The following is a 24,493-nucleotide window of genomic DNA, read 5'->3' as shown; positions in this document are numbered from 1 at the left end:
CCCACAATAAGTCGGGTGAATTGTGGCCCATTTCTCCTCACAGACTTGGTGTCCGGTTTATAGGCCCACGCTTTTTCAGTTCTGCCCACAAATGTTCTGTAGGATTGAAGTCAGGGCTTTGTGATGGCCACTCCAATACCAACTTTGTTGTCCTTAAGCCATTGTTCCACAACTCTGGAAGTATGCTTGGGGTCATTGTCCATTTGGAAGACCCATTTGCGACCAAACTTTAACTTCCTGACTAATGTCTTGAGATGTTGCTTCAATATATCCACACAATTATGTATTCTATCCACCTCATGATGCCATCTATTTTGTGAAGTGCACCAGTCCCTCCTCCAGCAAAGCACCCCCACAACATGATGCTGCCACCCCTGTGCTTCACGGTTGGGGTGGAGTTCTTCAGCTTGCAAGCATCCCCCATTATGGCCAAACAGTTATATTTTTGATTCATCAGACCAGAGGGCATTTCTCCAAAAAAGTACGATCTTTCTCCCCATGTGCAGTTGCAAACCATAGTCTGGCTTTTTTATGGCGGTATTGGAGCAGTGGCTTCTTCCTTGCTGAGCTGCCTTTCAGGTTATGTTGATATCGGACTCGTTTTTACTGTGGATATAGATATTTTTGTACCTGTTTCCTCCGGCATCTTCACAAGGTCCTTTGCTGTTGTTCTGGGATTGATTTGCACTTTTCGCACCAAAGTACGTTCATCTCTAGGAGACAGAACGCATCTCCTTCCCGAGTGGTATGACGGCTGTGTGGTTCCATGGTGTTTATATTTGCGTACTATTGTTTGTACAGATGAACGTGGTACCTTCAGGCATTTATAAATTGCTCCCAAGGATGAACCAGACTTATGGAGGTCAATAAAAAATAAATCTGAGGTCTTGGCTAATTTTTTTTGTTTGTTGATTTTCCCATGTCAAGCAAAGAGGCACTGAGTTTGAAGGTAAGCCTTGAAATACACCCACAGGTACACCTCCAATTGACTCAAATTATGTCAATTAGCCTATCATAAGCTTCTAAAGCCATGACACCGTTTTCTGTAATTTTCCAAGCTGTTTAAAGGCACAGTCAACTTAGTGTATGCAAACTTCTGACCCACTGGAATAGTGATACAGTGAATTATAAGTTAAATAATCTGTCTGTAAACAATTGTTGTAAAAATTACTTGTGTCATGCACAAAGTACAGTGCCTTGCGAAAGTATTCGGCCCCCTTGAACTTTGCGACCTTTTGCCACATTTCAGGCTTCAAACATAAAGATATAAAACTGTATTTGTTTGTGAAGAATCAACAACAAGTGGGACACAATCATGAAGTGGAACAACATTTATTGGATATTTCAAACTTTTTTAAAAATCAAAAATTGGGCGTGCAAAATTATTCAGCCCCTTTACTTTCAGTGCAGCAAACTCTCTCCAGAAGTTCAGTGAGGATCTCTGAATGATCCAATGTTGACTTAAATGACTAATGATGATAAATACAATCCACCTGTGTGTAATCAAGTCTCTGTATAAATGCACCTGCACTGTGATAGTCTCAGAGGTCCGTTAAAAGCGCAGAGAGCATCATGAAGAACAAGGAACACACCAGGCAGGTCCGAGATACTGTTGTGAAGAAGTTTAAAGCTGGATTTGGATACAAAAAGATTTCCGAAGCTTTAAACATCCCAAGGAGCACTGTGCAAGCGATAATATTGAAATGGAAGGAGTATCAGACCACTGTAAATCTACCAAGACCTGGCCGTCCCTCTAAACTTTCAGCTCAAACAAGGAGAAGACTGATCAGAGATGCAGCCAAGAGGCCCATGATCACTCTGGATGAACTGCAGAGATCTACAGCTGAGGTGGGAGACTCTGTCCATAGGACAACAATCAGTCGTATATTGCACAAATCTGGCCTTTATGGAAGAGTGGCAAGAAGAAAGCCATTTCTTAAAGATATCCATAAAAAGTGTTGTTTAAAGTTTGCCACAAGCCACCTGGGAGACACACCAAACATGTGGAAGAAGGTGCTCTGGTCAGATGAAACCAAAATTGAACTTTTTGGCAACAATGCAAAACGTTATGTTTGGCGTAAAAGCAACACAGCTCATCACCCTAAACACACCATCTCCACTGTCAAACATGGTGGTGGCAGCATCATGGTTTGGGCCTGCTTTTCTTCAGCAGGGACAGGGAAGATGGTTAAAATTGATGGGAAGATGGATGGAGCCAAATACAGGACCATTCTGGAAGAAAACCTGATGGAGTCTGCAAAAGACCTGAGACTGGGACGGAGATTTGTCTTCCAACAAGACAATGATCCAAAACATAAAGCAAAATCTACAATGGAATGGTTCAAAAATAAACATATCCAGGTGATAGGATGGCCAAGTCAAAGTCCAGACCTGAATCCAATCGAGAATCTGTGGAAAGAACTGAAAACTGCTGTTCACAAATGCTCTCCATCCAACCTCACTGAGCTCGAGCTGTTTTGCAAGGAGGAATGGGAAAAAATTTCAGTCTCTCGATGTGCAAAACTGATAGAGACATACCCCAAGCGACTTACAGCTGTAATCGCAGCAAAAGGTGGCGCTACAAAGTATTAACTTAAGGGGGCTGAATAATTTTGCACACCCAATTTTTCAGTTTTTGATTTGTCAAAAAAGTTTGAAATATCCAATAAATGTCGTTCCACTTCATGATTGTGTCCCACTTGTTGTTGATTCTTCACAAAAAAAATACAGTTTTATATCTTTATGTTTGAAGCCTGAAATGTGGCAAAAGGTCGCAAAGTTCAAGGGGGCCGAATACTTTCGCAAGGCACTGTATATATATATAGCGTGAGATATAGCGAGAAATTGAGCAAAAGAGATACAGAAAGATTGAAACACAGAGAAATGAAGCTCATGAGAAAACAACTGACAGCGTTTTTAAACCAAGGGAAAGAGAATGTGATAGGGTAAGGGAAAAGGAGGTGTGTCTTCTGATTGATGACTGATTGGGGACTGATGATTGTTACCTGTGACGGGAGAAGGAGAGAAAAGAAACACAGGATACACACACAGGATACTTGTATCGTAACACCCACGTTGACTCCAATGCTTACCACAGTTGGGTGAATGTCCTTTGGGTGGTGGACCAGTCCTGATACTCACGGGAAATTGTTGAGCGTGAAAAACCCAACCACTGTGATTATTATTTGAGCCTGTTGGTGATCTGTTAACGTTTGAACATATTGAAGAACTAGCCTTGATGGCCATGTACTCTTATTATCTCCACCGGCATAGCCAGAACTGGCTATAGCCAGAACATATATGGCACAGATACACAATCCATGAATGGCACACATACACAATCCATGAATGGCACACATACACAATCCATGAATGGCACACATACACAATCCATGAATGGCACACATACACAATCCATGAATGGCACACATACACAATCCATGAATGGCACACATACACAATCCATGAATGGCACACATACACAATCCATGAATGGTACACATACACAATCCATGAATTGCACACATACACAATCCATGAATTGCACACATACACAATCCTTGAATGGCACACATACACAATCCATGAATGGCACACATACACAATCCATGAATGGCACATATACACAATCCATGAATGGCACACATACACAATCCATGAATGGCACACATACACAATCCATGAATGGCACACATACACAATCCATGAATGGCACACATACACAATCCATGAATGGCACACATACACAATCCATGAATGGCACACATACACAATCCATGAATGGCACACATACACAATCCATGAATGGCACACATACACAATCCATGAATGGCACACATACACAATCCATGTCTCAATTGTCTCAAGGCTTAAAAGTCCTTCTTCAACCGTCTCCTCCCCTTCATCTACACTGATTGAAGTGGATTTAACAAGTGACATAAATAAGGGATCATAGCTTTCACCTGGATTCACCTGGTCAGTCTATGTCATGGAATATTTTGTTCTTAATGTTTTGTATATTTAGTATGTAACACAAAATATATATGTGTAGGCTATCCATTTTTATGTTTGAGCACTTTGAATAGGCCTATGTGCTGATGGCAGTATTAGCTAATGCTCCTGTTAAAATGTCTCAGTCTCTGTATTGATGGGGGGACTTTCACCCAGTGAAAGCTATACTAGGCAGTATACTGTACTGTATATCTAACCCATCATAGGCTTTAATGTCTGTCTTCCATGCCGGCGATGTCCAGTAGCAGCTATCAGCCAAATGGAAGTGCATGACACAGACAGGTTCCCAGCCAAAGCTGAGTGATTGGTCTGCTTTAATTGGAACCACTAAGTGTCTGGTCACCTGTCCATTTCATTAATCACGAAGCAATGACAAGATGTCTGGTTTATGGGTCGGTATGTAGGGAGCTAGAAGTTCTCATTCACCTTTCAGTGTGTAGATATTCCCTCTATATACTGTATCTGTCACACACACACACACACACACACACACACACACACACACACACACACACACACACACACACACACACACACACACACACACACACACACACTTCTCATTCTCTGTGAGCACTGACACAGCACACCGAACACATATCATCCAACACACAGATTGTCTTCCCTAGAATTACTCGCTGAAAGCAATAAGACAGGAACAATATCATGCATCTCAAACACAGCAGCTGTGATGAGTAATATTACACCTTGGGACATTAGCGAGAACTCTGGGTGACTGTGTGTGTGTGTGTGTGTGTGTTTGTATGTGTGTGTGTATATACTACTGTAGCAGTTTCCCAGTTGCTGTCTCTCTTCCATCTGTCAGAATGCCATCAGACAGACATCCCAGCTGGACTCAGAACCCCCCATCCCTCTACAATCATATTATATACACACACACACACACACACACACACACACACACACACACACACACACACACACGAGAATAGGTATAGAACAGGTACGTGCACACAATAAGAAAAGCTTTATTTTTTTTATCCCGTTCATAGCATAAAATACAAGATCATTTATTTTTACAATGTGTTTTCACCATCCCTTCTGTCTCTCCTTTTCTCTCTCTGTTTGTACAGACACGTTCCAGTCTCTGCTATCCTTCACTCTGAACCTGACCACTGGTCTGTTTGACAGTGCCTATGAGCCCCTCTCCCAGGACGCTCGCCCCCTGGTGGCAGACCTCTTCTCCGACCTCTCTCTCTTCCTGGGAGGAGACGGCAACACCTCCATGGAGCGCTCTGTGCACCGCTTCTACGACAACCTCTTCCCGCTGGTTTACCGGCGTCTGGTCAACCCTGGGCTGGCCTCGGCCCCACCCTCCTCTGAGCACAGCGAGTGTCTGCGCATGACACGCCAGGATGTCAACCCATTTGGGTCCCACCCCCGTGTCCTGGCCGAGGGGCTGACCCGCGCTCTGAGCGCAGGACGGGCACTGAGCCAGGCGCTGGTGATAGGGGCAGAGGTGCTGAACGCCACAGAGCGGGCGGGGCTGGCCAGGGAGTGTGGGCGGGCTCTGGTGAGGATGCAGTACTGCCCCCACTGCAGGGGCCTGACCCTGATCCGGCCGTGTGGAGGACTGTGTCTGAATGTGATGCGGGGCTGCTTGGTAGGGCTCTCGGAGCTGGACGGGCCCTGGAGGCGCTACGTGGCCCTGCTGCAGGAACTGACAGGGGCCCTGGCTGAAGGCCACAACCTGGAGCTGGCTCTGCAGGGCATCAGGAACCACGTCAATGACGCTATCCTGCACGCACAGCTGCACGGGCCACGTATCAGTGCCATCGTGAGTCAGTGCCTCACCCACCACTCATACTTCACCTGTCATAGGACTGTACTAATATGACACACCTCTCAAGGCCCATGATGACACCACTTGGGCACATGACCATCCCTCACACCATTCATTTACATCACAGGACACATGCAACACAAATAATATTGGTAGGTCTCATTTGTCATATAAAACCTGTTCTCCTAGGTCTTTAGGTTCTCTATTAATGACACCCACAAAAGAATTCTCAAGACTCTTCTGTGCAGCTCTGTGGTTGGCTTCTGTGGCTGAGTGGCTGCCTGGCTGGGGGGCATGAGGCTGGCATGGACCTTCTCTCTTCGCTTTGGACTCAAGGGGCTGGGAGATGGGAGGCTGGCAGGTTTCTTGGTACTTGTAAAGCAGGGGACAAGAGAAGAGAGGAGGGGGAATTTGCTAAATTCCACCAAAGCTGAATGTATCACGGAGGGCCAAGCAAACAATACACTTTTTTACTTAGAATGACAGATAGGATATTATCTCTTTGCTCACACAAAAGAGAACCTGTGGTGTAGAAAGACATAGATACATATCTGATTCTAGCTGTTTTTCCTGAGTGATTTAGTTTAACGGGCTTGAATATTAAGTTCTAGCTCCAATGATAGGTAGGATTATGGTAATGATGACAACTGTGGGCCTGATTAGATTGTGGTTATGAATATGATTATAATTGACTTTATGATAATGAGACATGAAAGATTACACTATATAACACATATCTGTCTATGTTGTACAGAGATGTTTGGGGGACAGGAGTGGGGGTCTGTGAGGGCCAGAGATGTTAGGGGGACTGGAGTGGCGGGTCTGTGGGGGTCAGAGATTTTAGGGGGACAGGAGTGGGGGTCTGTGGGGCCAGAGATTTTAGGGGGACAGGAGTGGGGGTCTGTGGGGCCAGCATCCCTCCCCATCCCATCAGCACCCCTATCTGTTACTGACATTGTCATTGTAGTAGTGTATTTACAGTCTGCCTGCCACCCCCAGGATCAAGTGTTGCTCATTCGCTGGTTCAACATGGCTAGGATGGCTGGGTCTCAGGTTACCCCCAGGGCTGGCATCTGAGGTCTGGACCCAGAGATGGGAAGGGAAGGAGTAGGCAATGATGACTCATTCGGTCATATGACTCATTCAGTCACCTTCACAAACCTCTTCCTTTTCAACTCCTCTTCCTCCCCCTCTTCCTCCTCCTCCTGCTCCTCCTCAACTGTTTTCCATCTCCACACAGAGGCATGTGTGCAGGTATGTTTATAAGCGTTTATAATTTATGGGGATTATCTTTCTAGATGTCCTGCTGCATGTCTTTCCTGTGGAGATAAACCTCCTCCTACAGTAAGATGGAAGACAGTCGAGTATCTTATTATCTTATGCATGATGAAAGTACCAGAATAACAGATTGAAGAGATGTGGGCCTAGCTCTCTCCTTTACTCTCTCCTCTCCTTGTCTTCCTCCAGTGACATGGTTTGTAAGACCAGGTTTCCGGTTGGCATGGGGAGAATTGCCTCCTCAGCACATCCATACAAACAATCCATTAGCCTATCTAGTTAAGTGTATCTAGGTGCCTGACGCAGCAGGAGCTGCAGCAGGCCAGAGCAGGACCCCCCCCCCCCCCACACAGCCTGCCAATCACTCCCTCTCTGCCAAAATGCAACAAGGTGGAGAGGAGAGTAGGTGTCCAAAACACTTAGCAAGGAGAGAAACTGGAATGACGATAGACTTCAGAAAAGCCCACCTAACACAGATAGTGACTAACATTCTTTCACATTTCAGCAATATTTTCAACTCTTGCACCAGGTATTGCTGTAGTGTTGCAATTACTATTGTAATTAATAATCTCTGAATCGTAATGAATACATCCAGTTGATTTAAGTGAAAATCCTCTGTAACACTTCAATAGCTAATTATTAGTGAGTTATAAAATATTTATCAATCCTTAGAATCCATACTGAAAGCTTTGGAGGAGCAAAGCCAGAGTTTGGCTGGGGCACGGGGGTGGCAGGGGCTCTAAAGAGATCCTGATTGACGGGATGCAGGGGCGCTTTGGTGATGTCACTCAAGCTCCGGCAGTCTTTTGATGAGTTAGAGTTCACTTTATTAGCATGAGCATACTCTTTGTCCTGCAGAATTGTGAGTTTTAAACTGTGTGTTTGTTTTCTGGTCTGGCATTGAGTTGTTTTGAGGCTTCCTAAAGGATCTGCCAGCTATTCAGTGGGTTGCCTCTGGTCCTGTCCAGCCGTCTAGAGCCCCAGTGAATCCCTCAGAAAGTGTCTGTAGGCGGAGCACAGACTGCCCTCCAGAATGCAAATCCAACTCTGGACAAAGACTCCTCATGCTGACTGGACAACCCTGTCCCACAATGCTTTGAAACTCAGGGCCTGGGACAGAGTGATGAGAACATTTCTGTGGCTAATCTCTGGACAAATAAACTTCTATAGGAACACACACACACTGAAGAGGCTGGTGGGAGGAGCTATAGAAGGACAGGCTGATTGTAATGACTGGAATGGAATCAATAGAACGGAGTCAAACATGTGGTTTACATATGTTTGATGTGTTTGATGCCGTTCCATTTTTTCCATTCTAGCCATTACAATGAGCCTGACACACACACACACACACACACACACACACACACACACACACACACACACACACACACACACACACACACACACACACACACACACTTGAGTACGTCTTCCCTAAGGCTATCCGACAACAGTTACAATTAGGGGTGACAGGGCAAGCAGATTCTCTTGGTCTTTGGCTTCCCTCTTATGAAAAAGAGGACATTTCCCAGATGTATACAAACACATTCTCACAAGTGATACACATGAATACACACACATACCCTTAATGTCAGTGAGCTCGATTGCTGTCTAATCTCTGGGGAAGGCAGTGTGTGTCTCTGTTGGTGTCAGTGGTTTTGTCCCAGCTTTATGTTGGCCTACACCCTAACTCAGAGCTTAGGCAGAGCTTTCTGAAAACGTCCATATTTCACTGTTTCACAGCACCCTACTTACTGTCCAGGGGCCAAATGAGCTAATTCCATTAGAGAGCCTTTAAAGCCTGTCCACAGCTGTGTGGGTGGGAGTGGTAAATGGGATCCATGTCACATCGGCCTATAACTCACTCCCAGCTACTCTACACAGAAGGCTGGATATGAGAGAGAGAGAGAGAGAGAGAGAGAGGGGGAGGGAGAGAGAGAGAATACACCATCTCAGCTTTTCTTTTTGGGCAGGCCACCGGTTGCTGACGTTTTTTAACGTCAGCTCATATACCCTCTCTCTCTCTCTCTTGCTCTCTCTCTCTCTCTCTCCCCCCCCCCCATTGCCCCCGCCAGCGTCCGGACAATAAGTCATAAGAGGGAAGGAAAGAGAAATGCAACACCATAGCAGCATCTGCATATCCACTGGCCCCTGGTGATATCAGTTGTCTAGCGACTGGATCATTCTTCTCTGTGCAGTATCATAGTTCTGTGTTCGTTCTGGTTTTAGGCAAGAATAATCACCATTGTGTCACTGATGACTTCCACAGCATGAGCCCTGCACATCTGCAACATATTCTTATCATTGTGTTCTCACATACTGTAGAGTGACTCTGTTAGGGATGTAATGGGCACCCTCTTTTTTCACACACTGTCTAATTTCCTTCTCTACCCCCCCTTCAACCCCCCCCCTCTCTCCACCGCTCTCTCCTATCCCTCTCTCTTAGGTTGATAAAGTATGTGGGCCTCTCACAGACACTCTGTCAGTGACAAGCATACGTTCCACCCTGAAGGTCATGACCTCTGTGAGTACCTCCCCGACCTCGATGGTGATGACGTCCTCCCCAGCTGAGGTCACACGGGACCATTTGTCGCATACCAAGAGGTGAGAGAGAGAGGCGGCCATAGTGTCTGGTTAGCTGCCTTAGAGTGGTTGGTGTTGTAGCTGGTTGGCATGCTGTGTTCCACTCTGTCCCCAAAAATGTATTTGCGCATTGCAGTATGAGTTACTTATAAGCACACTTTGCAACATATATTTTTTGTCAAACAAGCTTTCTATTTCATGATGTTTTTTTACATTTTGAAGTTCTGTTTTCCCTCTCCTTCGCATTGACTTGTGTTTGCTTTGCATTGGATCCCTGCTATTCCTACACCATCTCTCTCATCATCTCTCCTCCTCTCCCTGACCATGATCACATCCTCCCAGGTCCTTTCCTCTGAAACCATCCAAGAATAATAAGCCTAGAAGTCTAAAAAAGATCTCAAGGTAAGCATGAAGCCCAGCATCTCCCCCTCGCTCGTAATGTGGCCGTCTGACATGGAGTACAGAGGTTGGCCACCAGCGACACATTATGTCACCTTAATAAATATACATACAGTGCCTTCAGAAAATATTAAAAATTGATTCAATTGACATTTTGTGTCACTGATCTACACACAATACCCCATAATGTCAAAGTGGAATGATGTATTTAGACATTTGTACAAATTAAAAATGAAAAGCTGAAATGTCAATCAGTATTCAACCCTTTTGTTATGGTAAGCCTAAATAAGTTCAGGAGTAAAAATGTGCTTAACAAGTTACATAATAAGTTGCATGCACTTACTCTGTATTCAATAATAGTGTTTAACATTATTTTTTCATGACTACCTCATCTACCCCACACGTACCCCACACATACAATTATCTGTAAGCTGTAAATTTCAAGCACAGATTCAAACACAAAGATGAATGAGGTTTTCCAGTGGTTCACAAAGGGCACCTATTGGTAGATGGGTATAAAAACAACAGACATTGAATATCCCTTTGAGCATGGTGCTGTTATTAATTACACTTTGGATGGTGTATCAATACCCCCAGTCACTACAAAGATATAGGCACCCTTCCTACAGTGCATTTGGAAAGTATTCAGACCCCTTGACTTTTTCCACATTCTGTTACGTTACAGACTTGTTCTAAAATTGACTAAATTGTTTTTTTCTACACACAATATCCCATAAGGTTATTTTTTTTTGTTTTTTACATTTTATCAAATTTATTACAAATACAAAACGGAAATATCACATTTACTTAAGTATTCAGAACCTTTATTCAGTACTTTGCTGAAGCACCTTTGGCAGCGATTACATCCTTAAGTCTTCTTGGGGAGTTTCTCCCATTCTTCACTGCAGATCCTCTCAAGCTCTGTCAGGTTGGATGGGGAGCGTCGCTGCACAGCTATTTTCAGGTCTCTCCAGAGATGTTCGATCGGGTTCAAGTCCGGGCTCTGGCTGAGCCACTCAAGGACATTCAGAGACTTGTCCCGAAGCCACTCCTGCGTTGTCTTGGCTGTGTGCTTAGGGTCATTGTCCTGTTGGAAAGTGAACCTTCGCCACAGTCTGACGTGCTGAGTGCTCTCAAGCAGGTTTTCATCAAGGAACTCTCTGTGGGCATCCTGGGTGGCACAGTGGTCTAGGGCACGGCATTGCAGTGCTAGCTGTGCCACCAGAGATTCTGGGTTCGAGCCCAGGCTCTGTCGCAGCCGGCCGCTACCGGGAGGCCCATGGGGCGGTGCTCAATTGGCCCAGTGTCATCCGGGTTAGGGAGGGTTTCGCCGGCAGGGATATCCTTGTCTCATCACGCACTAGTGACTCCTGTGGTGGGCCAGGTGCAGTGCATGCTGACCAGGTCACCAGGTGTACTGTGTTTCCTCCAACACATTGGTGCAGCTGGCTTCCGGGTAAAAAAAAAAAAGTATCTCTCTGTACTTTGTTCTGTTCATCTTTCCCTCGATCCTGACTACTCTCCCATTCCTTCCTGCTGAAAAATCACCCCACAATATTGGTTTCACCAGACCAGAGAATCTTGTTTCTCATGGCCTGTGTGTCACGTTCTGACCTTTGTTTTGTATTCATTATTTAGTATGGTCAGAGCGTGAGTTGGGGTGGGCAGTCTATGTTTGATTTTCTATGATTTGGGGATTTCTATGTTTCGGCCTAGTATGGTTCTCAATCAGAGGCAGGTGTCATTAGTTGTCTCTGATTGAGAATCATAGCCTGGGTTGCACTATTTGTTGGTGGGTGATTGTCTATGTTGATTGCTTGTTTCAGCACAGTTCGCATTAGCTTCACGGTTGTTATTTCGTTTATTGTTTTTGTATAGTGTTTCAGTGTTTTCTTTATTAAAATTAATGATGAACACCTACCACGCCGCATTTTGGTCCTCCGATCCTTCTCGCCTCTCCTCTTCAGATGAAGAGGAGGACGACCGTGACACTGTGAATCTTTTAGGTGCCTTTCCACGCCGCATTTTGGTCCTCCGATCCTTCTCGCCTCTCCTCTTCAGATGAAGAGGAGGACGACCGTGACACTGTGAATCTTTTAGGTGCCTTTTGACAAACTCCAAGCGGGCTGTCATGTGCCTTTTTAGTGAGGAGTAGCTTCCGTCTGGCCACCAATCAAAGGCTTGATTGGTGGAGTCTCTGCAATGGTTGTCCTTCTGGTAGGTTCTTCCATCTCCACAGAGGAACTCTATAGCTCTGTCAGAGTGACCATCAGGACCATCCGTGACCAAGGCCCTTCTCCCCCGATTGCTCAGTTTGACCGGGAAACCAGCTCTAGGAAGAGTCTTGGTGGGTCCAAACTTCTTCCATTTAAGAGTGATGGATGCCACTGTGTTCTTGGGGACCTTCAATGCTGCAGAATTGTTTTGGTATCCTTCCCCAGATCTGTGCCTCAACACACACCTGTCTCGGAGCTCTACGGGTAATTCCTTTGGCCTCATGGCTTGGTTTTTGCTCTGACACACATTGTCAACTGTGTGACCTTATACAGTGGGGCAAAAAAGTATTTAGTCAGCCACCAATTGTGCAAGTTCTCCCACTTAAAAATATGAGAGTGGCCTGTAATTTTCATCATAGGTACACTTCAACTATAACAGACAAAATGAGGGAAAAAAATCCAGAAAATCACATTGTAGGATTTTTAATGAATTTATTTTCAAATGATGGTGGAAAATAAGTATTTGGTCACCTACAAGCAAGATTTCTGGCTCTCACAGACCTGTATCTTCTTTAAGAGGCTCTTCTGTCCTCCACTCATTACCTGTATTAATGGCACCTGTTTGAACTTGTTATCAGTATAAAAGACAAACAGTCACACTCCAAACTCCACTATGGCCAAGACCAAAGAGCTGTCAAAGGACACCAGAAACAAAATTGTAGACCTGCACCAGGCTGGGAAGACTGAACCCGCAATAGGTAAGCAGCTTGGTTTGAAGAAATCAACTGTGGGAGCAATTATTAGGAAATGGAAGACATACAAGACCACTGATAATCTCCCTCGCAAGATCTCACCCCGTGGGGTCAAAATGATCACAAGAACGGTGAGCAAAAATCCCAGAGCCACACGGCGGGACCTAGTGAATGACCTGCAGAGAGCTGGGACCAAAGTAACAAAGCCTACCATCAGTAACACACTACGCCGCCAGGGACTCAAATCCTGCAGTGCCAGACGTGTCCTCCTGCTTAAGCCAGTACATGTCCAGGCCCGTCTGAAGTTTGCTAGAGAGCATTTGGATGATCCAGAAGAAGATTGGGAGAATGTAATATGGTCAGATGCAACCAATATAGAACTTTTTGGTAAAAACTCAACTCGTCGTGTTTGGTGGACAAAGAATGCTGAGTTGCGTCCAAAGAACACCATACCTACTGTGAAGCATGGGGGTGGATACATCATGCTTTGGGGCTGTTTTTCTGCAAAGGGACCAGGACGACTGATCCGTATAAAGGAAGAATGAATGGGGCCAGGTATCGTGAGATTTTGAGTAAAAACCTCCTTCCATCAGCAAGGGCATTGAAGATGAAACGTGGCTGGGTCTTTCAGCATGACAATGATCCCAAACACACTGCCCGGGCAACGAAGGAGTGGCTTCATAAGAAGCATTTCAAGGTCCTGGAGTGGCCTAGCCAGTCTCCAGATCTCAACCCCATAGAAAATCTTTGGAGGGAGTTGAAAGTCCGTGTTGCCCAGCAACAGCCCCAAAACATCACTGCTCTAGAGGAGATCTGCATGGAGGAATGGGCCAAAATACCAGCAACAGTGTGTGAAAACCTTGTGAAGACTTACAGAAAACATTTGACCTCTGTCATTGCCAACAAAGGGTATATAACAAAGTATTGAGATAAACTTTTGTTATTGACCAAATACTTATTTTCCACCATAATTTGCAAAAACATTCATTACATTTTTTTTCTCATTTTGTCTGTCATAGTTGAAGTGTACCTATGATGAAAATACAGGCCTCTCTCATCTTTTTAAGTGGGAGAACTTGCACAATTGGTGGCTGACTAAATACTTTTTTGCCCCACTGTATAGACAAGTAATGTGTAATCAATTGATTTTACCATAGATGGACTCCAATCAAGTTTTTGAAACATCTCGAGGATGATCAATGAAAACAGGATGCACCTGAGCTGAATTTCAAGTCTCATAGCAAAGGGTCTGAATTCTTATGTAAATAAGGTATTTCTGTTTTTTGGGGGTTTATAATTTGCAAAAATGTCTGAAAAACAGTTTTCACTTCGTCATTATGGGTTATTGTGTGTAGATTGTAGCACTCTATCAATCAGGCCTTTATGGTAGAGTGGCCAGACAGAAGCCACTCCTCAGTAAAAGGCACTTGACAGCCCGCTTGGAGTTTTCCAAAAGTCACATAAAGGACTCTCAGACCATGAGAAACAATATTCTCTGGATTGATGAAACCAAGATTGAACTCTTTGACCTGAATGCCAAGCCTTACGACTGGAGGAAACCTGGCATCATTCCTACAGTGAAGCATGGTGGTGGCAGCATCATTGCTGTGGCGTCACTCCCCCCTCCAACCTGACAGAGCTTGAGAGGATCTGCAGAGAAGAATGGGATAAACTCCCCAAATACAGGTGTGCCAAGCTTGTAGCTTCATATCCAAGAAGACCCGAGGCTGTAATCGATGCCAAAGATGCTTCAACAAAGTACTGAGCAAAGAGTCTGAATTTGTATGTAAATGTGATATTTCAGTTGTTTTTTATTATAAATGTGCAAAAAAATTGAAAAACCTGTTTTTGCTTTGTCATTATTGGGTATTGTGTGTAGTTTGAGGGGGGGAATTATTGAATCAATTTTAAAATAAGGTTGTAACTGAGGATGTATCAGCAACATTGTAGTTACTCCACAATACTAACATAAATGACAGACTGAAAGATGGAAGCCTATACAGAATAAAAATATGTCGAAACATGCATCCTGTTTGCATTAAAGTAATGTAATACTGCAAAAAATGTAGCAAATAAATTAACTTTTTGTTCTGAACACAAAGCGTTATATTTGTGGCAAATCCAACACATTTGTGGCACATCCAACATATTTTAAAGCGTGTTGATGGCTGCATCATGTTATGGGTATGCTTGTCATCGGCAAGGACAAGGACGTTTTTTAGGATAAAAATAAACAGAATAGAGCTAAGCACAGGCAAAATCCTTGGGAAAACTTGGTTCAGTCTGCTTTCCAACATTCACTGGCAGACAAATTCACTTTTCAGCAGGTCAATTACCTAAAACATAAGGCCAAATATGCACTGGAGTTGCTTTTCAAGATGACGTTGGATATTCCTGAGTGACCTAGTTACAGTTTTGACTTAAATCGGCTTTAAAATCTATGCTAAGACTTGGAAATGGCTGTCTAGAAATGATCAACAAGGAGCTTGAAGAATTTTTAAAAGAATAATGGGCAAATATTTTACAATCCAGGTGTGCAAAGCTCTTAGAGACTTATCCAGAAAAACTCAAAGCTGTAATTGCTGCCAAAGGTGATTCTAACATGTATTGACTTAGGGGGTGGGAAACTAACTATAACTAATGAAGTTATATTAGTGTTTCATTTTCCATCTCTTTAAAAAAAACTTTGACATTACATAGTATTTTGTGTAGATCGTTGACAAAGAAAATTACAATGAAATCAATTTTATTCCCACTTTGTAACACAACAACATGTGGAAAAAGTCAATGGGTGTGAATACTGTCTGAAGGGCACCTCAATGAATATACATTCGATTCTATGATATTGTGGTTTTGATCAGCACCCCCCACCCTCTCTCATTCTTCCCTCTCCCCTCTCTGTCTCCCTTTTCCTCGCTCTCTCCTCTACCTCAGAGAGTTTATGGGCTATATCCAACGCTACAGGTCCTTCTTCTCTGCGTTGCCAGAGATGCTTTGTGAGAGTGAGATGGTGATGGATGACTTCACCTGCTGGAGCGGGGAGGATGTGGTGGATAGGTAGGAATGGACCCTTTCTATTGGTCTACATCTGTGTCCGTCACACTTAATTAATTAAAAAAAAAATTATATTGTGTCATTGACTGTACTTTTGTTTATGTGTAACTCTTTGTTGTTTTTGTTGCACTGCTTTGCTTTATCTTGGCCAGGTCGCAGTTGTAAATGAAAACTTGTTCTCAACTGGCCTACCTGGTTAAATAAAGGTGAAATAAAAAATAAATAAATAATGGGCTTAGCCTTTCTGTTACGTTCTCTATACAGGTCTTGTTGCCCATTAAGAGAGAGAGGTTCTTTTGAATCTTTAACACATGATGTCAATACACATTAAGGCAAGTCACTCTTTTCTATCCCATTAAGAGAAATTCAAGTAATTGATGCTAACATAAAAACACATTCAACCAGGTTAAAAACAAATCAGATATCCTGGTCAAGCCCTTATTGACATCTGAGGGCATGGATTCTGGTTTTGAGGACCTAGAAGAGTCCACGAATGTCTGGTGTAAGAGGTTTCAAACCAGCGAGGGTGCATGGGGATAATGAGTTTAACCAGGGGGCCTATACACATTTGGATGCCATGGATATGGGGAGCATGTCCCTAGACCTTTGGAGTATAGTGTGTTCATTTATAAAATTCTAGAGGCCATTCTCATGAAAATTACATTGGAAACTTTGGAGAAGCACCTTCCTAAAAACACACATGTAGAAACAAGCGTTCAAACACACACACACACGCACGCACGCACGCACGCACGCACGCACGCACGCACACACACACACACACACACACACACACACACACACACACACACACACACACACACACACACACACACACACACACACACACATATTCTGCCACTCTGTCCTATAATAACGTTGGTCATCCTGGTAACTGTCCGATAAAAAGCCTATACAGCATGGACCACAGTGTAAACTGTTTTGTGTACTTATCTGACCTCCCATTCTGACCAGCTCTCCCTGAATGTTTTGGGCTTGTCCCCCCCCCCTCTGGCCCTTGTGCAGAACAGCTTCCCCTCCTCTGTTGTGGAGTAGGCAGAGAGACCCATTCACCTAGGACTCCTGGGCTGGATCTGTGCTCCCCCACTATCACATTTAGGCCTCTGTTTTGTCCCCCTTTCAGCCAATGGGTTTTTTCTATTCTTGTTGAATTCACTGGCCATGAAAGGGTGTTGGAGCCAGCGGAGAGTGTTTTTTTGAATCGCCTTGGGCTGGGAGTGCTGGTGGGGGTTGGTGTGGTCTCCCCTAAAGAACCACAGAAACCATGTTTTGTATAATACCAATAGCATTCAATCCACTCCAGTATTGTGTGTGCTAATTTGTTTGTTTAGTGGTTGTCTATAACTAATACTGTATCAACACACATTGGCCCTCCCACCGTATGTCGATTAAGGCAGCCCCCGGCACCTCTCTGATTCAGAGGGGTTGGTTTAAATGTGGAAGACACATTTCAGTTGAATGCATTCAGTTCAATTGTCTAGGTATCCCCCTTTCCTTTCCTTCCCTATGGGAGGCCAGCTCCCCTCAGCCCACTCCAAGCTCTTCTCTATCCTGGTACCCCAATGGAACCAGCTTGCCCCTGAGGTTTGGACAGCAGAGTCCCTGCCCATCTTCCAAAAGCACCTGAACCCCTACCTCTTTAAAGAGTATCTTCAATAATCCACCTCCTCACCTCGACCCCCTCCACCCCAAAAAATAAATAAATAAATACAAATACAACTCCTGAATCATCACTTGTACTTGACCCCCCCCCCTTGCTGATAACTACTTTATTGAGGAAACGTGTACTTACTATGCCTGTGATGTGTGGTTGTCATATCTAGCTATTTTAAGATGAATGCACTAACTGTAAGTCACTGGCTAAATTATTAAAATGTAAATAGTAGGCTTGGGCTCGATTCAGTTAAAATTCCAGTCAATTCAGGAAGTAAACCGAAATTCCAATTCTCTTGTTGGTTTGTTGTGGGCTAGGGAGAGATGGAGGGGGTTCACTGGGGCTCCTGTGGGCCCTCTGTGTGGCACTATTGAAGGCCCCAGGCCTGGTGGCCATTCAGGCTTTGTGAACCTTGCAGAACAGCAGAGGGGGGCCTCCTCCTCCCCTCCTAATGTACCTGCTGCCCCCCCACCAGGGACCACTGAGAGAAGGGTCTGTTCTCTGGCCCTCTGGGGCTGCAGCCTGTAGCCTGGGGCTTGGAGCCTGGCGGCTGGAGCCCAGCCAAGCGCTGTGGAATAGGAGGGCACAGAGACACTGGGGCACAGCCACTCTGCTGACCTCTTTACAGTTTCAATTCACTGAACCCCCCCGTGCACCACACCACTTTCCTGTTTGACCCAATTCACTTACTGACAAATGCCTTAGCTTGTGTGGTTGCTTATGTGTTACCAGAAAAAGAAAAGTCTCTTTGCTGTGTTATCTGTCCTGAGACAGTTCTGACATTGTCCCTGTATTTTATTTATATATTTTTACATTTTCTATTGAACCTTTATTTAACTGGGCAAGTCAGTTAAGAACAAATTCTTATTTACAATGACGGCCTACCCCAGACAACGCTGGGCCAATTGTGCGCCACACTATGGGACTCCCATTCACAGCCAGATGTGATACAGCCTGAATTCAAACCAGGGACTGTGGTGACGCCTCTTGCACTGAGATGCAGTGTCTTAGACCGCTGCGCCACTCAGGAGCCCCATTAGGTGTTCTTATAGATTGGTTTAACCCTCTCATGGTATGTAGGCAGGCATCATATATCACTTAACCAGAGTTCTCTGCATCTAAGAGTCAAAACAATAATTGCAAGGCTTTAAATTCAAGCATCACATGAGTTTGGATAGGGGCCGTGAATAACCTCTTCTCATACTGTACTAATGCGGTCTCTGCTACCCACCCCACATTATGGGGAAACACTGCCACCTAGAGGATGTATCTAAATCAAATCAAATTTTATTGGTCACATACACGTGTTTAGCAGATGTTGTTGCGGGTGTAGCGAAATGCTTGTGCTTCTAGTTCCGACAGTGCAGCAATATCTAACAAGTAATATCTAACAATTTCACAACAAATACATAATACACACAAATCTAATCATGAAGTGCTTTGAGAGACTAGTCAAGGACTATATCACCTCCACCCTACCTGACACCCTAGACCCACTCCAATTTGCTTACCGCCCAAATAGGTCCACAGACGATGCAATCTCAACCACACTGCACACTGCCCTAACCCATATCTGGACAAGAGGAATACCTATGTGAGAATGCTGTTCATCGACTACAGCTCGGCATTTAACACCATAGTACCCTCCAAGCTCGTTATCAAGCTCGAGACCCTGGGTCTCGACCCCGCCCTGTGCAACTGGGTACTGGACTTCCTGACGGGCCGCACCCAGTTGGTGAGGGTAGGCAACAACATCTCCACCCCGCTGATCCTCAACACTGGGGTCCCACAGGGGTGCGCTCTGAGCCCTCTCCTGTACACCCTGTTCACCCACGACTGCGTGGCCACGCACACCTCCAACTCAATCATCAAGTTTGCGGATGACACAACAGTGGTAGGCTTGATTACCAACAACGACGAGATGGCCTACAGGGAGGAGGTGAGGGCCCTCGGAGTGTGGTGTCAGGAAAATAACCTCACACTCAACGTCAACAAAACTAAGGAGATGATTGTGGACTTCAGGAAACAGCAGAGGGAACACCCCCCTATCCACATCGATGGAACAGTAGTGGAGAGGGTAGTAAGTTTTAAGTTCCTCGGCATACACATCACAGACAAACTGAATTGGTACACCCACACAGACAGCATCGCGAAGAAGGCGCAGCAGCGCCTCTTCAACCTCAGGAGGCTGAAGAAATTCGGCTTGTCACAAAAAGCACTCACAAACTTCTACAGATGCACAATCGAGAGCATCCTGGCGGGCTGTAGCACCGCCTGGTACGGCAACTGCTCCGCCCACAACCGTAAGGCTCTCCAGAGGGTAGTGAGGTCTGCACAACGCATCACTGGGGGCAAACTACCTGCCCTCCAGGACACCTACACCACCCGATGTTACAGGAAGGCCATAAAGATCATCAAGGACAACAACCACCCGAGCCACTGCCTGTTCACCCCGCTATCATCCAGAAGGCGAGGTCAGTACAGGTGCATTAAAACTGGGACAGAGAGACTGAAAAACAGCTTCTATCTCAAGGCCATCAGACTGTTAAACAGCCACCACTAACATTGAGTGGCTGCTGCCATCACACTGACTCAACTCCAGCCACTTTAATAATGGGAATTGATGGGAAATTATGTTAAATATATCACTAGCCACTTTAAACAATGCTACCTAATATAATGTTTACATACCCGACATTATTCATTTCATATGTATACGTATATACTGTACTCTATATCATCTACTGCATCTTTATGTAATACATGTATCACTAGCCACTTTAACTACGCCACTTTGTTTACATACTCATCTCATATGTATATACTGTACTCGATACCATCTACTGTATCTTGCCTATGCTGCTCTGTACCATCACTCATTCATATATCTTTATGTACATAATCTTTATCCCCTTACACTTGTATGTATAAGACAGTAGTTTTGGAATTGTTAGTTAGATTACTTGTTGGTTATTACTGCATTGTCGGAACTAGAAGCACAAGCATTTTGCTACACTCGCATTAACATCTGCTAACCATGTGTATGTGACAAATACAATTTGATTTGATTTGATTTGATGAATGGAATTTAGAATATATAAATATATGGACGAGCAACGTCAGAGCGGCATAGACTAAGATACAGTAGATAGTATAGAATACAGTATATACATACAGTGCCTTGTGAAAGTATTCGGCCCCCTTGAACTTTGTGACCTTTTGCCACATTTCAGGCTTCAAACATAAAGATATAAAACTGTATTTTTTTGTGAAGAATCAACAACAAGTGGGACACAATCATGAAGTGGAACGACATTTATTGGATATTTCAAACTTTTTGAACTAATCAAAAACTGAAAAATTGGGCGTGCAAAATTATTCAGCCCCCTTAAGTTAATACTTTGTAGCGCCACCTTTTGCTGCGATTACAGCTGTAAGTCGCTTGGGGTATGTCTCTATCAGTTTTGCACATCGAGAGACTGAATTTTTTCCCATTCCTCCTTGCAAAACAGCTCGAGCTCAGTGAGGTTGGATGGAGAGCATTTGTGAACAGCAGTTTTCAGTTCTTTCCACAGATTCTCGATTGGATTTAGGTCTGGACTTTGACTTGGCCATTCTAACACCTGGATATGTTTATTTTTGAACCATTCCATTGTAGATTTTGCTTTATGTTTTGGATCATTGACTTGTTGGAAGACAAATCTCCATCCCAGTCTCAGGTCTTTTGCAGACTCCATCAGGTTTTCTTCCAGAATGGTCCTGTATTTGGCTCCATCCATCTTCCCATCAATTTTAACCATCTTCTCTGTCACTGCTGAAGAAAAGCAGGCCCAAACCATGATGCTGCCACCACCATGTTTGACAGTGGGTATGGTGTGTTCAGGGTGATGAGCTGTGTTGCTTTTACGCAAAACACAACGTTTTGCATTGTTGCCAAAAAGTTCAATTTTGGTTTCATCTGACCAGAGCACCTTCTTCCACATGTTTGGTGTGTCTCCCAGGTGGCTTGTGGCAAACTTTAAACAACACTTTTTATGGATATCTTTAAGAAATGGCTTTCTTCTTGCCACTCTTCCATAAAGGCCAGATTTGTGCAATATACGACTGATTGTTGTCCTATGGACAGAGTCTCCCACCTCAGCTGTAGATCTCTGCAGTTCATCCAGAGTGATCATGGGCCTCTTGGCTGCATCTCTGATCAGGGTTCTCCTTGTATGAGCTGAAAGTTTAGAGGGACGGCCAGGTCTTGGTAGATTTGCAGTTGTCTGATACTCCTTCCATTTCAATATTATCGCTTGCACAGTGCTCCTTGGGATGTTTAAAGCTTGGGAAATCTTTTTGTATCCAAATCCAGCTTCTTCACAACAGTATCTCGGACCTGCCTGGTGTGTTCCTTGTTCTTCATGATGCTCTCTGCGCTTTTAACGGACTTCTGAGACTATCACAGTGCAGGTGCATTTATCCGGAGACTTGATTACACACAGGTGGATTGTATTTATCATCATTAGTCATTTAGGTCAACATTGGAACATTCAGAGATCCTCACTGAACTTCTGGAGAGAGTTTGCTACACTGAAAGTAAAGGGGCTGAATAATTTTGCACGCCCAATTTTTCAGTTTTTGATTTGTTAAAAAAGTTTGAAATATCCAATAAATGTCGTTCCACTTCATGATTGTGTCCCACTTGTTGTTGATTCTTCACAAAAAATACAGTTTTATATCTTTATGTTTGAAGCCTGAAATGTGGCAAAAGGTCGCAAAGTTCAAGGGGGCCGAATACTTTCGCAAGGCACTGTATGAGATGAGTAATGCAAGATATGTAAACATTATTAAAGTGACCGATAATGTCAAGTCTCTGTATGTAGGCAGCAGACTATCTGTGCTAGTGATGGCTATTTAACAGTGATGGCCTTGAGATAGAAGCTGTTTTTCGAACTCTCGGTCCCAGCTTTGATGCACCTGTACTGACCTCGCCTTCTGGATGATAACGGGGTGAACAGGCAGTGGCTCGGGTGGTTGTTGTCCTTCATGATCTTTTTGGCCTTCCTGTGACATTGGGTGCTGTTGGTGTCCTGGAGGGCAGGTAGTTTTTCCAAGATGGCGAGCAGTACAGACATTGTTTGACGTTCTCCCATGTAAATTTTTTTGTAAAGATTTCAATATATTTTCAATCTCTTTTTCCATTTTTAAATTAAATATACCTTCCGGCAACCCGCCTCACCCAATGTGATAAGGATCTGCTATTTTTGTTAGACCTTATAGCCAGAACCTCCATCAGAAACTTGCCATCAGCAGTTAACCAGCTAATTAGCTACTAGCTATTTAGTAATTGTTAGCCACTGCTAGCGGCCTTTACCTTTAGCACAGACACCAGATGCTGGATAATACTTGCCTGCCTGCCAGTCTGCATAGCGCGTTATCAACCCTGAGCATATCGCACTGTTTTTCTCCACTACAACACCGGATTCCTGCCATAAGCCCTGGACCATTGCTCCTGATCATCGCAGCTAGCTATCTAGCCAGCCCCAAAGCTAGCCTTGATGCCATCTCCCGGCCTGCTCAGTGGACCCTATGATCACTCGGCTACACAGCTGATGCCTCCCGGACTCTTCACTAACACGACTAGAATCCACTACACCACCAGATTCTTGCTGTAAGTTCTGGACCTTTGCATCGGATCATCGCTGCTAGCTAGCTGTTATCGAGTGGCTATAGTGGCTAACGCCATTGTCCCGAAGCTAGCACCAGTTATCCGCGAGCCAGGCTCATCTCCCGGCTCGCAAACAAAATGACTTCATTTACAATACCTATTTTGACAGCTGGCCTGGACCCTTTGTCGACACGGAGCCCCGCCGTTCCATCACGACTGGTCTGCCGACGTAATTCCATCCGTTGTGCCCTCAACCGGCCTTTGCTGGACGTCAGAGCAGACACATCTACTAGCTCCTGCCTGCTAACCTTTTTTGAATGCCGTGTCTCCCGCTTGCTAGCGTAGTAATGACTACCTAGCGGCTTCCCTGTTTCATCTATTGCTGTTCACTGGACCCTATGATCGTTGGCTACATAGCTGATGCCTGCTGGACTGTTCATTAATCACGGTACTCCAGTTTGTTTATTTTGTTTATCTGACGGCCCCAGCCTCGAACTCAGGCCCTGTGTGTAGTTAACTGACCCTCTCTACCCATTCATCACCATTTTACCTGTTGTTGTTGTCTTAGCTAATTAGCTGTTGTTGTCTTACCCATTGTTGTCTTAGCTAGCTCTCCCAATCAGCACCCGTGATTGCTTTACGCCTCGCTTTATGTCTCTCTCTAATGTCAATATGACTTGTATACTGTTGTTTAGGATAGTTATCATTGTTTTATTTCACTGCGGAGCCCCTAGTCCCACTCAACATGCCTTAGATACCTCTTTTGTCCCACCTCCTACACATGGGGTGACCTCACTCAGCATAACTAGTGCGTCCAGAGATTCAACCTCTCTTATCGCCACTCAATGCCTAGGATACCTCCACTGTATCCGCACCCTACCATACTGTGTATATTATGCCATGAATCTATCCTACCACGTCCAGAAATCTGCTCCTTTCATTCTCTGTCCCCAACGCACTAGACGACCAGTTTTGATAGGCTTTAGCCGTACCCTCATCCTACTCCTCCTCTGTTCCTCTGGTGATGTGGAGGTTAACCCAGGCCCTGCTTGTCCCCAGGCGCTCTCA

General features: G+C 44.5%; 1 protein-coding gene across 1 annotated transcript in view; it reads left to right on the top strand.

Annotated features, from left to right (window-relative positions):
* The window catches only part of LOC135556879 (glypican-5-like), a 140,282-nt gene that overhangs the window by 25,738 nt on the left and 90,051 nt on the right, over positions 1 to 24,493 (top strand). The window contains exons 3-6 of the mRNA XM_064990296.1: positions 5,106 to 5,809; positions 9,543 to 9,700; positions 10,013 to 10,081; positions 15,981 to 16,103. Of these exons, the coding sequence (XP_064846368.1) occupies positions 5,106 to 5,809; positions 9,543 to 9,700; positions 10,013 to 10,081; positions 15,981 to 16,103 (1,054 nt within the window). The remainder of the gene's footprint in view (positions 1 to 5,105; positions 5,810 to 9,542; positions 9,701 to 10,012; positions 10,082 to 15,980; positions 16,104 to 24,493) is intronic.

This window comes from Oncorhynchus masou, chromosome 15, assembly GCF_036934945.1.
Source record: "Oncorhynchus masou masou isolate Uvic2021 chromosome 15, UVic_Omas_1.1, whole genome shotgun sequence".
In the NCBI taxonomy this organism is placed as follows: Eukaryota; Metazoa; Chordata; class Actinopteri; order Salmoniformes; family Salmonidae; genus Oncorhynchus; species Oncorhynchus masou.
The sequence above is the reverse complement of the archived record's forward strand: the minus strand, read 5'-3'. Positions and strand labels throughout refer to the sequence as shown.